The following is a 16,018-nucleotide window of genomic DNA, read 5'->3' as shown; positions in this document are numbered from 1 at the left end:
GGTGTCGGATGCGCCAAAGTTATGTACAGGTGCAGGCCTCTACATAACTTTGGTGCTTGGTTACACCAGCCATGCGGCATGGTTTAAACTATGCTAGCTCCCTTGCTAACATAGTTCAAGACCATTTTCCACGCCATGAAATGGCGTAGAAAATGGTAAATGAGATGGGCTGGCCATCCTGCCCTCTTCCCTGTCCACGCCACACACCCTTTTCCCGTGACCTCGGAAAAATGGTGGAAGCGTAATCCCCTTTGCAACCAAATGTGCAACAAAAGTATGCCAAAAAGTTGCATACTTCCAATAATAAATGACCCCCAAAGTGTTTTATGTGGAGTAATTCAATGTTCAATGACATGCAAAGAACCAGGTAGCACCAGTCGCAACTGATGGTGTATGGCGACATGTCCAGCACTAGTATGGATGTGCAACTAATATTTCTGTATGTGCAATTATTGCACCGGTCCTGAGTCTATGCATTGATAGTGCAGGACAGAACAATGCAGCATCTGGCATCACAACTGGATGTATATGAGTAATCTCATAGAAAACTATGGGATCAATTCTGGCTTGTTTCCCTATGATGTTTTTACAATGTGAAGGGCCACTAAATGTGATAATGGCATGGAAGGACACCACAGTGTACAGATTAATTTATTCTTATTTTTTTTTCTGTGTTATTTAATTATTAATTATTTTTTAACAATCTTTTCAGTTGTATTTTTTTTATTTTATTTTACAGCAATTTTGGCTTAAGTTAGCATGGACCACAAGAGGCATTATTTGAAGCTGTTGATCCCCAATGCAGTATTTGTGAATGGCCCCCCTAAAGCCTAATTCACATGTCAGTGTTCCACGGACGTGTGCTGTACGTGTTCTCCACGCCCCCATTCATTTTAATGTGAGTATTCACACATCAGTGTTTTAGCACAGTCCGTGGGTCCGTGTTTTTAGCATGGATGCATGCTCTATTTTGTCCATGTTCACGGATTCATCACGCCCATTATAGTCTATGGGTCAGTGAAAACCACGGACGCAATGCGGATGCCATCAATGTTTCACGGATCATTAGGAAAAGATGCTTTGAAAATTATTTTTCAGCTGTGCAGTGTCAATGAAACACAGATGACACACGGACAGCAAAAAAAACAGACCAATGGACCCAACACGGATCCATCACGGACATCTTCGTTGACAACCAATTCATGGATTTAAGCATGGACACGGATGTGTGAATGAGGCTTAAGTGGCAGAGAAGCCTTTTGTTCCCCCTCAGACTCCAATCCTTGGGTACCTCTGCAGCTAGGCCCCTTCTTTGTGTGTTTCCACTATTATGTAGATTAAAATATGTATAGAGTAAATAAAAAAAAAGAATAAAAAGGCCTCAGCTGAAAAAAAGTAAAGTAACTTTAGAAGTTTTAGATACATTATAATTAGTCTCATCTACTCGGTATCCATTAATTAAAGTTGGTTTATTTTATTATTTGTCTACCCACGAAAATTGTAAGAAACTGGTCTAACTGGAAAGTCTTGTTTGATTGTGCTACGTTTGATTGAATACAGTGTTTTGCCTGCCAGGCATATGAGGGTGACTATAGTAATATCTGCAATATCCTAGGCGTTGTGGTTACTGGCATTATCTAAGAATGACTGTTCTGTCTTCATACACGTTCACACAGAGTGCAGTCTAACATCCAGCATAAACCATTCCTGTCTTACAAATAAGAGGACTGTTCTTTGTAATCTAGCTTGTTTATTGGTCAACAGGTCGCACATATGTGATTGATTGATTATATATGATTGATTGGTAAAACTACAAGAATACAAATAACATGTATAAGTATTAAGGATAGCGCAGCATTTACTATAACATTACATTAACACTGAAGCACATGGTAAAATGGCTGCCTGTACATAAGATTGCATGTCTAGCTAACAGTAGTAACAACTCCCTGAGTAACAAATACAACTAACTGAACTGCTCTGCATAACATGATGTCCCTGAAACAAAGGTAGATCTCTCACCAGGTATGCTTTCACAAGGATGGTGGAGTTTGAGAAGGAGACATGCATAGAACAGCTCTGAACTGTGTCCTGGAGACTTCTCTTTCCCAGGATGATTTGCACTCAAACAATTCAGTGCACCACCAACAATACAGGCAAATAAAGTGTAATTCAACTTAAGACGGCTAGATGGTGTTATAACCACACTAAACACTTCAGAATTACCCTGACCCTGGCAGAATGAACTAGAATCATTTTCTAACCCTGCTGGGCAGAACAATGACTATTTTCTCAGAATTGTAACTGATGTTTCTGAAAAAACAGGAGTCTGTACTATTTCCTTTGGTTACATAAGGAATAGAGCGCAGTGAATTGAATAACTCAAGAGAGTCGCATGGCAGAATGTATTCAGACAAAATCAGATGTGAACTGAGAAAGCAGCAGGCACATGAGCTAGGACTAGACTGCATTTTAGCGATTTTGCTCTTCTGGTGATTTAACAGCCCTAGCTTTTTTATACAGCATTTTTTTTTATCAGGGCTGTTTATTAGTGTTTTTTTTTTTAGATTTTTTGGTTTTATTTGGTGTAAACTGTAAAAAAAAAATTAAATAAATTAGAGCTCTTTTTTTTTCTTTAACCCGTTACCGTAATGCATTGAAATAATATGTTGCAGAAAGTACTTACTACCATTGAGCTGCAATATTATTGGCTCACTACTGGCTCACTGCTGGGATCGGAGATACCTCAGATGCCAGCATTTAGGTCCATAAATTAGTTATTGCCTGCCCCCATGATGCAATTTCAGGATGACAAGGGGTTGCAAAACAATGGCTTTTGTCATCTGCCAAGTACTGATGCCAATCAGGCCTCGAGGCCTAATTGGCATTCTTTCTATTTTTACAGGCATAATATACTGCAGCAGGGTGGGACTGGCCCACCAGAGTGCCAGAGAATTGTCCAGTAGACCCATGCTTTAACAATAATGGACCCCTAATAAACAAGGTGCTTAAAGGGAGTCTTTCACCTAGTCTTAGCATTTTAGACCGCTCAGATCAGGTTATAGACTGTTTGACCCTCATTACAATGGTACCTTTGTTTTCTGTGTCCCTCGTCCAGATCATGAAAAAAACACTTTTTAAACGTATGCAAATGAGCTTCTGAAGGTGCCATGGGGCAGCGTTACTGGAAGATGTGCCCAGAAAAACACACCTCTTTCAGCCCTCTGGTCCATTCTTCTGTCCTATTATTACCTCCTCCTCTGCCTCCAGCCAGCGGACATCACGAGCGGCAAGAGAAGAAGTCAGGCTGGGAACTGGCCCGCACCTGCACACTGCTCTGCCCATTATGGGCAGAAGAACAGCTTTTCATATTACACATGCGCCGGCCAACTAAAGACAGCCGGCCCGCTGTCCTCTGGTGCCGTTTGTGACTTTCGCCAGCTGCAGGCGGAGAAGGTAATAGGACAGAAGGGCAGGACAGAGGGCTGAAAGAGGTGTGTTTTTGTCCAGTAACGCTGCCCCTGGGCACCTTTAGAAGCTAATTTGCATACATTTAAAAAGTGTTTTTTCATGATCTGGACGAGGGACACAGAAAAGAAAGGCACCATTGTAATGAGGGTCAAAGAGTCTATAACCTGATCTTGTCTAAAACTTTAAGCGCTTACTCCCTTTAAGCGCTTATAAACACAGTGGGCTGGCACTCAGAAAAATTTCCTCTATTTGGAACAAGGGACTTCAGTATGACACTGCACTGCAGTACAGAATTTGAACAGAGGGTCACATTTTAAGTCTTCTACTGGAAAAAAAACGAGTTATAAAGTCCTCGTCTCCAGCTCCTGAAGTCACGCTCCTGAATTCAAGGGGGTAGCCCTTCCCTCACTCCGGGCTGTACCTCCCCTGCCCTAACCCCGCCTCTAAGTAGTGTAACTGACACGCCTGTACAAGCGTGGTCCCGGCGACTGAGCCGGGTGTCAGTTACACTACTTAGAGGCGGGGTTAGGGCAGGGGAGGTACAGCCCGGAGTGAGGGAAGGGCTACCCCCTTGAATTCAGGAGCGTGACTTCAGGAGCTGGAGACGAGGACTTTATAACTCGTTTTTTTCATGAATATCCATCCCAGGAAAGCGGCACAATAATGCATTGAAACACAATGAGGATATCTATAAGGTACTGGTAATAGTTTATTATGTGAAATCCTGGTGAAAGGTTCGCTTTAAACCTTACTTTCGTAAAGGCTCCACTTCTCGTTTTAGCTCACAATCCCTGATTGAAATCACTGATCAAACACTGACTGTGTGAAAGTGGCCTTAACCCTCATGTGGCTATGTCACTGCAGAAATTATAAAGTTATGGCTTTTGAAATGCGGAGATAAGCATAGTATTAAAAAAAGGCTGAAATAGGCCGCATCCTCAAGGGGTTAAATATGCAAATTGACACAGAAATAAATTAAAATGGGTTCCCAGTCATTTTGATATATAATATGTAGAGTCTACTGAGAACAGGGTGAGTGTGGTGACAGTCTTTTTAAAGGGAGTCTTTCACTTATACTGACCATTATAGAACACTAACGCCATTATCAGCATTATAGTCCCCATATTGGAATGCAACTTATTATTTAGCTGTCCGTCGCTTATTTTCTTAAAAAAACACTTTTATTCAATATGCAAATTAGGTCTGAAGGTGCCCAGGGGCGGCGTTCAAGCAGCCCAGGCCCCTTGTCGCTATTCATATGAAACCCCTCCCCTTTCACTCCTCTGGCCCGCCCTAGGTTCTTCAGAAATCCAGCGCCAGCGTCGTTCACAAGGTTCGCCGCGCCTGCGCACTTCATTCCCCATTACGGCACATGTGCATTGAACGCTCTTGTGCCTCTGTGCATAATGGGGAATGAAGTGGGCAGGCGCGGCGAATCTTGTGAACGGTGCTGGAATTTGGAAGGTGTCAAGAAGTCTAAAAACAGGGCTTTTGAGGCTTTTGCTACTTTTTGCACTCACAAGAAAAAATATTGTGACTTTTTGCATTTTTACACCACTCGCTCCAGTTTTGAATTGTGGATGGGAAAGTGTATGTGGTTAGCTATGTTAATGAGTTTCACTCCAGATTTATCATTGAGACTTTTTTCTTTAAGTCGTAAAGAAGTCACTCCAGTAGAAGGGTGAAGCAGCTTTTCTAGACAAAAGTGTTAGGTTTAAGGATAAGATACATTTATCAACCAACCTATGACATTTGATAAATTTGGCATAAAGTACTCTAACACAGAGGCAGACCCAAGAAAATCAGACTTAAAATATTCCCCTCATGATAAATTCCTCCCTTTGTCCTTACCTATATTTTATATAAATATTTTTTAACTTATCTGTGTGTATATTTGTGGCCTATAATATGTCCTGCAAGAGGTCATAAAGCACCTCTGGGGGATCCATAGAAGGCCCAGTTACACGGGAATACAGTCCACCGTGGTAGCACTTTTCACTGGCAAAGCTGATCTGTGTCTGACAAGTCCCATACCTCTGCTGTGCCCAGAGACAACCAGCGATCACGTGATTGCCAGGTCCAGTAACGGAATCAGCATTGCCACTTGTCACTTGAACAGATTTTACTTGGGACTACTTCTAAGAGTGCTATTTTAGTGGCTCCCCGGGTCGTCACCCTTTAAAGAGCATCTGTCAGCAAGATGACCCTATTAAACCAGACATATAGCCTGGCAGAGTTGATCAAAAAATGATATACTGATTATGTATTTCATCTAGAGCCCTCCAAACACCAGTTACTAACACACCTACAGCTTTTTGCTTCCCCAGCTTTCCCTGGATTGACAGGCCTAGAGACATCTCGGAACATTATAAAAAATTCTGATGCATATAATGTGCATAAGTTACTTTACTGCAGTGAACATCATGTGAGAACTACATGGGGTTAATTCTCTAGGTCCACCTTGCTGAACACCCGTGAGGTTTAGAGACACTTTAAAGACTTTGTTAGTGCATAACAACATGGTGGATCCGCCGAAGTCAGAGGCACTGGTATCCACCGTCACTTCTAAATGTAACACAGCTTTCTTACTGGCTTACATTTAGACCATTTTCAACTCCTAAAACAGGTGTAAAAAATGATGGCCTGTCCCCTTCCCCGCCAACGCCACGTCCACTTTTTTAGACCTTGGGTTAACGAGGAAAAGTCGCAGATTGCAACGCAAATAACCTTTCCTGATTAACCTTATATAGGCATATTTTGGGATAGTAAATGATCCACATAGTGCGAATAACATGATTTAGGATGCCATACTATGTCCGTGTAGGCTTTTTTGTTTTTTTTTAATCATTGTTCAACAAGCTTTTAAGGATTTTCCAACAAAGAAATGAGGTTTTTATAAGGCGCTTATATCCATTACATGCACCTGCATGCTACACCTCTCCTCAGCGCAGCACCATCTGGCTCCTTCCTCCAGAGCGGCATGTGTTTGAAAAAGGCTATTGTGCCGAAACGTCACACAAAGTGTAACTTGGCCGCATTACAATAAATACTAAGAACACCAAAGCAAATTTTGCTGGAGTTTATTTTATCATATATACGGGGTGGGATCCCGACTCCACGCAGCACCACCTAGTGTGCCACACTGGTCTACTATATCATTTACATAGTGCTGGAGATTTATCATTTAGAATTTGTTCATTGTGGATACATCTGGCTCAGGAGATCTACTAGCACCTGTTATTTGGACATTCAACATAGACAAGACAGTCAGCATAATCAGTTGTCTTACTAGGTGACACTAGGTGATACTAGTCTATTACAGACTTTTAATACGCATAAATCATTACAATTTTGATGACTAATTTACGATAATAAAATTATTACCTGCACTTGTATGCCAAGCCAGTCAAATGCTTCAAATCCTGGCTTTGTTCTTAGGATAAGTAGTCCTAAAAGGAACTGCAGTCCAATACCCCAAAATACTTGTCGCCAGTGAACCTTCAGAACAATGAGAGTAACAGAACAATATTTAGTGGAAATGAGCCAATTTATTCTAAATACAATTTATCTTCAATTTCCTGAAAATTCATATTCCTGCCAAATCCTTTGCAGTTCGATTCAGACAAATCTCTAAAAATGTTGGCACCATTTTACAAGTCAGAAGACAGAAAAGAAAGAGCTTGAAAGGGGTTGGATACAGTCCTAGGAGACCTCAGAATGTTACATACAACTGTTCAGGGCAAGCTGAGCACTTTAGATTTGGATATTCTTTCCTGAATCAAATCTGCTGATTTGTTAGACTTGGACCCTCAGAAAATTCAATCATCTCAAATGATTCCTCCTTCCTAATTTATTCTAATGTCATTCAATCCAATCTTTTATCAAGTTATTCTCACTATATATTCCATTCATCATATATCATATTCATCACTTTTCATCTTCACTCATGCAATCTATGTAATAGATTTCATATTTAATATTCAAACAGTCCTGTGTGTGTGTATATATATATATATATATATATATATATATGTGTGTGTGTGTGTGTGTATAGGGTTGTATGAAGATAATATATATATAAACACCTCAAGTTCATTATAAATTATTTCTGGGTTCATTTATTATGTATTTATTTACATTCAGAATTGGTAATATATAAGCTACACTGTATTATAGCATTCTGAAGAGATGTAACTAATACTGCCATAGTAAAACAATTAATAATAAATAAAAAACTGTAAAATGGCTAAATGTGATTTCTATACCTTAGTTGGATGTTTAGAGAAGATTAGCATCAGGAGAACATACATTACAAGGCCACCAAAAGAAATGAGCTGATTGCCTCCCATTTTTGCTGTGTCAAAAATAAGCCATAATATCACTGCTGCAATAAGGCTTAGCCAAACTACCCTATGGAGAAAGCGCATCATAATAAGTGTAAAAGTAGAAAGTATAAATGTAATAGAGAAATCAAAACAGTCTATGTGAATGTATTCCTACATAATAAAGTACAATATAAATGTAGCATTCAGGCCCTCATCTATTGATGTGTTTAACAATGTAGAATGTATAGAGCATTTTGGAATGAGAAGATAAAGCACACTGGTGTTCTGCAGTAAGCTATTATGTAGTTACATTAACTTTGTATCATTCACCATATTAACCATCTATTGAGGAATAAATATGTTTGGCGATCATGCTGAAAACAGAGTATCAACATTGATTAATCTGCCCCAGTATTCTAATAGGAGACCTAATTGGTTTATTACATAGGGAACACCCAATAAGACATCACAGTATCTTTAGGTGGAGCCAAGTTTATTACATAATATCAAACAAAATAAACCGTGAACTCTCCATAGACAAGGACACTAAATTGTAACCAGCTTTATAAACTTTACTTATTTCATGTATTTTAGGATATTCTACATAGCACCAACTCTCCCGCCTCCCCCACCTAAATATCTGGCATAGTCAAAGGGGTTGTCCCACAAAAAATATTCAACATTTTTCAAATCAGCACCTAGATCTGAATACTTTAGTATTTGCATGTAATTAAAACATTTAGTAAATCCACTGAGCAATTCAATATAGTGTATCTTATATCGCCACCTGTTGTTTGTTCTTTTCCTTATTTCTCCATCCACCTCAAATGTTCAATTCTGTTAGAAGCTGTGGCAGTTACAGGGAAAGATCTAAAACAGAAAGGACCCCCCCCCCCCCCTCCCCACTCCGAGCTGCCAGTCTGAATTAATTCTAGCAGAACAAATGAATCAATCTCTGGATCCATGTAAGATTCAGGGCTGGTTCTAGCTTTGTTAGAAATAGATTGTCATGTACTATATTATGTCTCATTTGCATTTTTTACATCAATCATGGCATAAAACTTTTAAATGTAAAATTCTGTAAAATACATTTACTAAATGGATATCTAAATAATGGAGAATACTCTATATATTAGATTTATAGAAATCCAAATTAAAAATTAACAGTAACAGTTTACGCATTTCGATGACTCTTACTGTTGTAGATGGAGAAATAAAATATTTAAGTATTCATTAATGATGCTGGACTTCTACAAACCTAATCTGTGGAGAATTTGGTCGACCTTTGCACCCCTGAGTAATCCGTGCATCAACCAGAATCCCTACATGGAGGGGCTGTTTTGAAATGATTCTACTAATGGGTGAGCTGTTCCCAAATGTTTCAATTCTTAAATAATGGGAAGATGGCAATTTTTAAACCTGATATTTCCTTCTTGGTATGTGTTACTATCATAATTCCTAGGGGCACACCCACTGTCTTGGGGTTATGTTTGATGCTGATCTTTCTTTACCCTCTGTATTCTAACACTTTCTTCCTCATACTACCTGCACCTCAAAAACACCTCTGCCCTTTTCTTACTGTGGAAATCACAAAAACTCATTGTTGCCCTGATTCATTCTTGTCTTGGTTTCGGTAACTGATTACTAATAAGTCTTCTCATCACTAAACTCCCCGCCCCTCTCCAATCTATCCCGAATGCAGAAGCCAGGCTTATTTATCTGGCCTACTACTACCCCGATGCCTCCAACCTGTTCCAGCCGTTGCACAGTTTTATCTATACATCATAGAATTTAATTTAAACCTCTCACTTTCAACCACAAAGGTCTCCAAAGTACTGCAACCCTATATCTTCTCACTCATCTCTGTCTACCACCCTACTCACATTGACCATTCTGCTAATGATCTATCACTAACATCCTGCATGATCCAAACTTTCAATTTAGTCATCAAGACTTGTCTTGAGCTGCACCAGTTCTCTGGAATGCACTACCCCAGACAATCAGGTTAATTCCTAGCACTAACAGTTTGAGAGTCTCCCTAAAAGAACATGTTTTTAGGGTGACCTTTCTCTAATTTATTTATTTTCCATTCACCCCCCACTGTAATATTATTCATCAGATCCTGATCCATCATCCAACAGTATCCATCCAACCCCATGCACTCAGAAGCAGTGCAGATACTGGCTAGTGACTGGTTCATACGGTTTTAAATGGCACTTTTTACCTTTTGTGCCACCCTGCCTTCTCATAGATTGTAAGCTCTCAAAAGCAGGGCTCTCACTCCTCTTGTTTAGATGGGTATTTAGTTTGTTAAAATTGGTTGTTTGGTAAAATCTGATTTGGTGTGTACATGTACCCTTTGATTTGCATATCTGGTGCTATATAAATAAAGATCATCATCATTATTACAATCTCTAGAGAAAAGTGAAGATGGCCTGGCCAGTAGAGACACTCAAAAGAATTCATGTAAAGCATACATTGTATTCAACTATTGAAAAACACTTACCATTTCAACCAAAACCATTGTTTTTTTAAGAACAAACCAGCAGGGGAGAAGAATTTGACAATTTTCCCTTCATATCTGTCCATAAATAAATCCCAGCAGACAAAAAAGATGACCAGCAGCGTTAAAACAAAGAGAGCGAGTGCCCTTTTGAAGTTCAAAGCACAGGCTGCGATCACCATCGCAAAGAAACCTTGAAGAAAATATGTTGACACTTGTAAAGGATGTAATCAGTGAATAATTTAATCATGTGAATAGATCCTTTTTCTGCAGGGTAAAATAAACATACACCTCTTATACCTATGAACCAAAATGACTGCAAGTTGCTAAAATACAAACTTCTACAGAATGCCAGGTACAGGACAAATCCAATAAAGAAAATAATGAGATTTATTCTTCCTAACCCAAAACAAAGATGTGAAAATCAAAGAAAAAAAAACCATAAAATTGGCCCGAAGGTCAAAAAGAAAAAATCCCTCTCGGGTGGTTCCTCTGACTATCAGCCAGCAAAGTGTAGGTGTGATACTGTACCCTGGTCGCAGGACACAAAGGGGACCCTACCGAAGAACCCAACGCATTTCCCCACTCTGAATGTTTCCTGAAGGGATAATATAAGGACATTATTACACAGAATAATAATTGCAATGTGCAGTGAGAACTTGAAGCCAAGATGTATACACCTCCACTCTCTGCTCATGTCAGGATCCCAGTGGCCGAAAGAGTGCTTCTGCTCCTGCACGACAGCCAGGTGCTGATATGCAGGAATCAATGGGCAAAATGTAACAGCGGGCAGGTGGGCAGGAGAGCAAATGTTATTCAGTGACTCCACTAGAGCCTTTTTCATGACTTTTTAGAACATGATTTTTCTCAAAAACACCATGTCTGAGTATTCCAACAAGACCAGTTTCTGAAACTTGGCAGCTTGACCAGTATAAACATGTAAATAGCTCAATATGCAGGTTCGGATGACAGGTTCCCTTTAACATAAATCCCCAATGTATGTGACTGTACAGCATACAATTGCATATGTTGTCTATAAACATATCAGTTCAGAAGAGGTCTATGGACCCGTTCATCATATGGACCATAAATGTTCAGTGTGAACATAAATATCTCCTTCTAGATAGACAATTCATATGTCACCAGACAAAGCTCCCTTATTAATGAATTTGTGGAAAGAATTTATTAGCACTCACTCAGTAGATGTAATAGAAATCAAAGAATGCCCCCTTTCCCTAAACTCTGGATCAGAGGGCCAACAGAAATAATACACTGTATGTAAAACGGTACACCCATCATGCTGTTTGTGCCAGATCACCTGAATGACTCACACACTCATGCCTGTTTTAAGTCCATGGGAAAATGGTGTACATAAACTCATTAAAATCAATGGATAGGTGTGCTATCTGTGATCTCCACAGACATGAATTAAGACCTATCAAGAAAGGTGTCAATGGGGTGGTCAGTATAATATAGTCTGTGCTTCCTGATGGCTTTACTGGTGTGGGTTCAGATGGAACTAATGCATTTAGTAACACTGTAGTTTGTAGTTTGTATTTCTCACTTGGGCTCCACAGGATATCTGATCAGTGGTGGTCCAAAGCCTACATCTAGCACTGCATTTCCCATCCCTGTCCTCTACACAATGGACAGAGCTGTGCAGTTCAGTGGTCAGCACCGGAGCTACTGCAGAACAGCTAATTAGTGTGGGTGCTGGGTGTTGGACCCCTGCCAATCAGATATTGATGGCTTATCCTGAGGATTGGCAATGAATATTAAAATCCCAGAAAGCACTTTTAACAAGATAGTGAACACTGAGTAAAAACTTCTCTGGTAAGAAAAAGGCCTTAGAACTTGCAGTGAGCCAGCTCATTCTTACCTGCCAATAAAATCCCATAGATCACGTGTTTAATTGTGGCTTTATGTTTGTTATAGAAGGAACATACAGCATCATATTTCTTTTCAAAGTATCTGTGGAAGAAAATATGTATTACAATAAAGAGAGAAATATTATTTGTCAGATAACCCAAAAAATATTCTCTATTTCTCTGACATAATAATGGGCCAAAAAAGTATCGCAGAAGACAGTTCTATTTGGAGCTGATTTTGGCTGCAATAACTTGCCATATTGAGTAAGATAAATACAAATTCTTGGATACAAATTTGTGAAATAATAGTCATAATTTTGATTTGCTAGGACTAAATTCATTTTTAATTAATTTATATTATGCTAACATATTCCATTGTCATCACTCACATCAGTCCCTAATCCCATTGAGGCTCACAGTCTAAATCTAAATGAATCTTTCTGTATGCTTTGGAGTATGAGAGAAAACCAGAGCGCCAGAAGAAACTCAGGGAGAATATATAAACTTCATGCAGATGTTGCCCTTAGTCGGTTTGAACCCCAAGCATTACAAGGCTACAGTGCTTACCACTGAACCTCTGGAATACCCATAATTCTAAGATTGGTCATAACTCTTAATAAGAGAAGATTGCTTTATTGGTCTTAAGACAAATGGGTGTGGAACCACTGTGTTTACCAACAGATGTGGCAAAGGGCTAATCCTAAGGGTGTTATCCTGGCAGTCCCCTGGTTTTCACCCCTTAACCCCTATCCAATAATCTTGTCTTTGCTGCAGGGAAGCCACCAGGCTGCTACATCTTGATATAGTCACTGTGTGGCTGAAGGTTAACCCATGGGGTCAGAGACACCACTGCGTGGCACCAAGAGGTCAGGGAGAATCATAGTCAGGGACAGGCTGAAGTCAGGGAAGACAGAGTATGTATGAATCCATGAAACAAGTCCAAGGTCAGGGAAGGCAGCAAGGCGTCAATACAGTAATCATGCAGAGTGCAAGTCGGGCAGTGGAGGGTCATTGTCAGAGTTCAGTACACTGGCAGACAAACAGAACAGGAACTAGCAGGCTGAGACTGGTGCAAATTGGTCTGCAAGTGAACTGGCCCTTTAAATGCCAGAAAGGGTGTGTGTACCCTGTGGGACCAGGTGAGAAGCCTAGCAGCCATGGAAAACACATAGCTACTGCAGCCAGGACTGCTGCTGAAAGGCAGCAGAGGGCCAGCGGGACTCAACTGCCGAGCCACAGCAGGGTGAGTGATGCGCCGTCCATGCCCACTGTCATCCACCTATCAGGGGCAGGCATGGCGCTGCCAAGACAGCCAATAAGAAAGAGAAGCTCCCACTCTGGAGAACATTGACCTGCCATGTATATCATGGTATCATTTGACATTTTTCACCCTGCAATTGTACAGAAATATGTAGTTTTTAATTACTAGAGGCCAAGGGTTTCAGTTTCAGTTATTGGCTGATCATCAATGCATCACTGACTAATGTTGAAACAAAAGCTTTTAAGTGCATTCTTATCGTATTTTGACTGTTGGAAACAATTGAGCAATAGTTTTGTATAGAAAGATGTTACTTTGTAGTTCTGTTTGAGTTAGCAGAGTGTATATTTGTTCTGGGTTATTCATTTAACGACATAGATATCTTAGACAAGTATCAGAATAATGTCAATGTGAAGCAAAATACTCACCCCAAAACCTGACCTGACACCTGACTCTGACTTTGATATTTGATTCTGACATCTGGGACTGACTTTGAAGTTTTACTTTCTTCATAGATCAGGGTCAAAGTCAGTATGAGTTATTCTTATACTTATACTATGTATTTGTATGCTAAATCACACAGCCAAAGTCAAGGAGGGGGAGGGGCTCAAGCAGCACAAAGGCTGTGTGCTTCCTTGCCCCTGGCCAAAAAGCACCGAGGACAGGGGGGGCCAAACTGGACTCTTGCACCAGGGCCCATGAGCCTTAAGCTACGCCCCTGGTAATTTTGTATGCCAAATGCACCCTAAATTAAGTGAATCCCTTTTCGCACCCTAAGGTAAGTGAATCCCTTATTGCACTCTAAAGGAAGTGAACCTTTTTGCAACCCAAAGTAAGTGAACCTCCTATTGCAATTTAGTGTAAGTAAACCCACTTACTTACTTGAGGATGCAAAAAGAGCTTCATTAAAGGGTGTAAGGTTCACTTATTTTAATCGCAATAGGGTATTCTTTTACTTTAGGATGCAAAAAGAGGTTTGTTTACTGTACTTAAAGGTGTAAAGTGGGTTCACTTACTTTAGGGTGCATTAGCAGTTCGAATACTTTAGAGTGCAAAGTGGGTTTACTTTTGTCAAAATTGCAATAGGGTGTTCACTTACTTTAGGGTGCAATAATAGGTAATTTACTTTAGAGTGCAATACGAGCTTCACTTACTTTAGGGTGCAATAACAGTTTCACTTACTTTAGAGTGCATTTGCAGTGGATTAAAAATATTAACTTGCTTTTTAAGATCCCTAATGGGCTCTGAACCCTTGCACCTAAGTCTAGTTTGTGATTTTCTCTGTCATTCAGCACACAAATACAGTTACCCTAAAAGTCATTCTGACACTGACCAGTGAGGAAAGTCATTTACAACAAAATTGGCCACAGCACTCTGTTCATAGAATGGCAGGAGTGGGTGCACGTCCGGGTAGCGTTCTAAGGCTCCACCTCCAGAACTTGTAAGTGTCACAAATATTTAGACAGCACTCCTTTTTTTTAGTGATAATTAAATGATTTTATTTCATGTTATTTCAGCCGGAATAGGTGGTTTTTTTTGTCAGTTGCAACGTTTCAGGCGTAATAATCGCCCTTCATCAGGCACTCTGAGGACCACACTAAGTATACAGCGCCGGCTGTATACTTAGTGTGGTCCTCAGAGTGCCTGATGAAGGGCGATTATTACACCTGAAACGTTGCAACTGACAAAAAAACCCACCTATTCCGGCTGAAATAACATGAAATAAAATCATTTAATTATCACTAAAAAAAAGGAGTGCTGTCTAAATATTTGTGACAAATAAATATTTGTGACAGTGAGGAAAGTCACACATCTTTTTGATTTGTCTGTTATCTAAAATCTTAAAATGCTATTTTTTTATGGTTTCTATTGGTCTTGAACCCAAAAGCTTCAGTTTACAAACCAGTAGCCTAACCATTAAACTATAGGATCAGCTTAAAACAAGTTGGGATTTTTTTCATTTCAGTCGATTAAGCATACAAAAATACAGTAAACCTAAAAGTCATTGTGAGGCTGACGCTCAGACATCGCTTGAATTTGTATCTTATCTAGGGTTTAAGAACATTAGCTTTTTTTACGGATTGAAAAGGGTTTTGATTTGAACTCAAGACCACTGCATGTGAAGCAACTGCCTTACCATTATATGCTATAGGCTTACATAACAGCAGTTGGCGATTTTCTTCATCAATGTGATTCAGCATACCAAAAATACATTGAACCTAAAAGTCATTGTGACGTTGACCAGTGAAGAAAGTCAGACATCAAAGTCACACATCACTTGTATTTGTGTCTTATCTAGGGTTTAAAAAGGTTAAGTTGTTCTTCTGGGTCTTAAAACCAAAAAACTTCAGTTTACAAACCAGGCTACCTAACCACTGAGCTATAGATTCAGTTACCTTTGTGAGAGATTAGCCTATAGCATTTCAAACACATAGCTATAAGCTCAGCTTTGGACTTTCTTTGGCTGTGTGATTTAGCATACAAATGCACAGTATATCTATAACTCATTCTGGCTTTGACCCGAACCTATGAAGAACGTAAAACATCAAAGTCAAACTCAGATGTCAGAGTCAAATATCAAAGTCACTCAGGT

At 39.7% G+C, this 16,018-nt stretch overlaps 1 protein-coding gene across 1 annotated transcript in view; it reads right to left on the bottom strand.

The window, feature by feature from the left end:
• SLC28A3 (solute carrier family 28 member 3) overlaps positions 1-16,018 on the bottom strand; it is a 123,960-nt gene that overhangs the window by 42,974 nt on the left and 64,968 nt on the right. Inside the window, exons 4-7 of the mRNA XM_044273688.1 lie at positions 12,179-12,270; positions 10,303-10,492; positions 7,737-7,881; positions 6,856-6,969 (exon numbers count right to left, since the gene is read on the bottom strand). Of these exons, the coding sequence (XP_044129623.1) occupies positions 6,856-6,969; positions 7,737-7,881; positions 10,303-10,492; positions 12,179-12,270 (541 nt within the window). The remainder of the gene's footprint in view (positions 1-6,855; positions 6,970-7,736; positions 7,882-10,302; positions 10,493-12,178; positions 12,271-16,018) is intronic.

The sequence above is a fragment of the Bufo gargarizans genome, chromosome 1, assembly GCF_014858855.1.
Source record: "Bufo gargarizans isolate SCDJY-AF-19 chromosome 1, ASM1485885v1, whole genome shotgun sequence".
NCBI lineage: Eukaryota > Metazoa > Chordata > Amphibia > Anura > Bufonidae > Bufo > Bufo gargarizans.
This window is presented reverse-complemented; position numbering and strand designations above follow the sequence as displayed.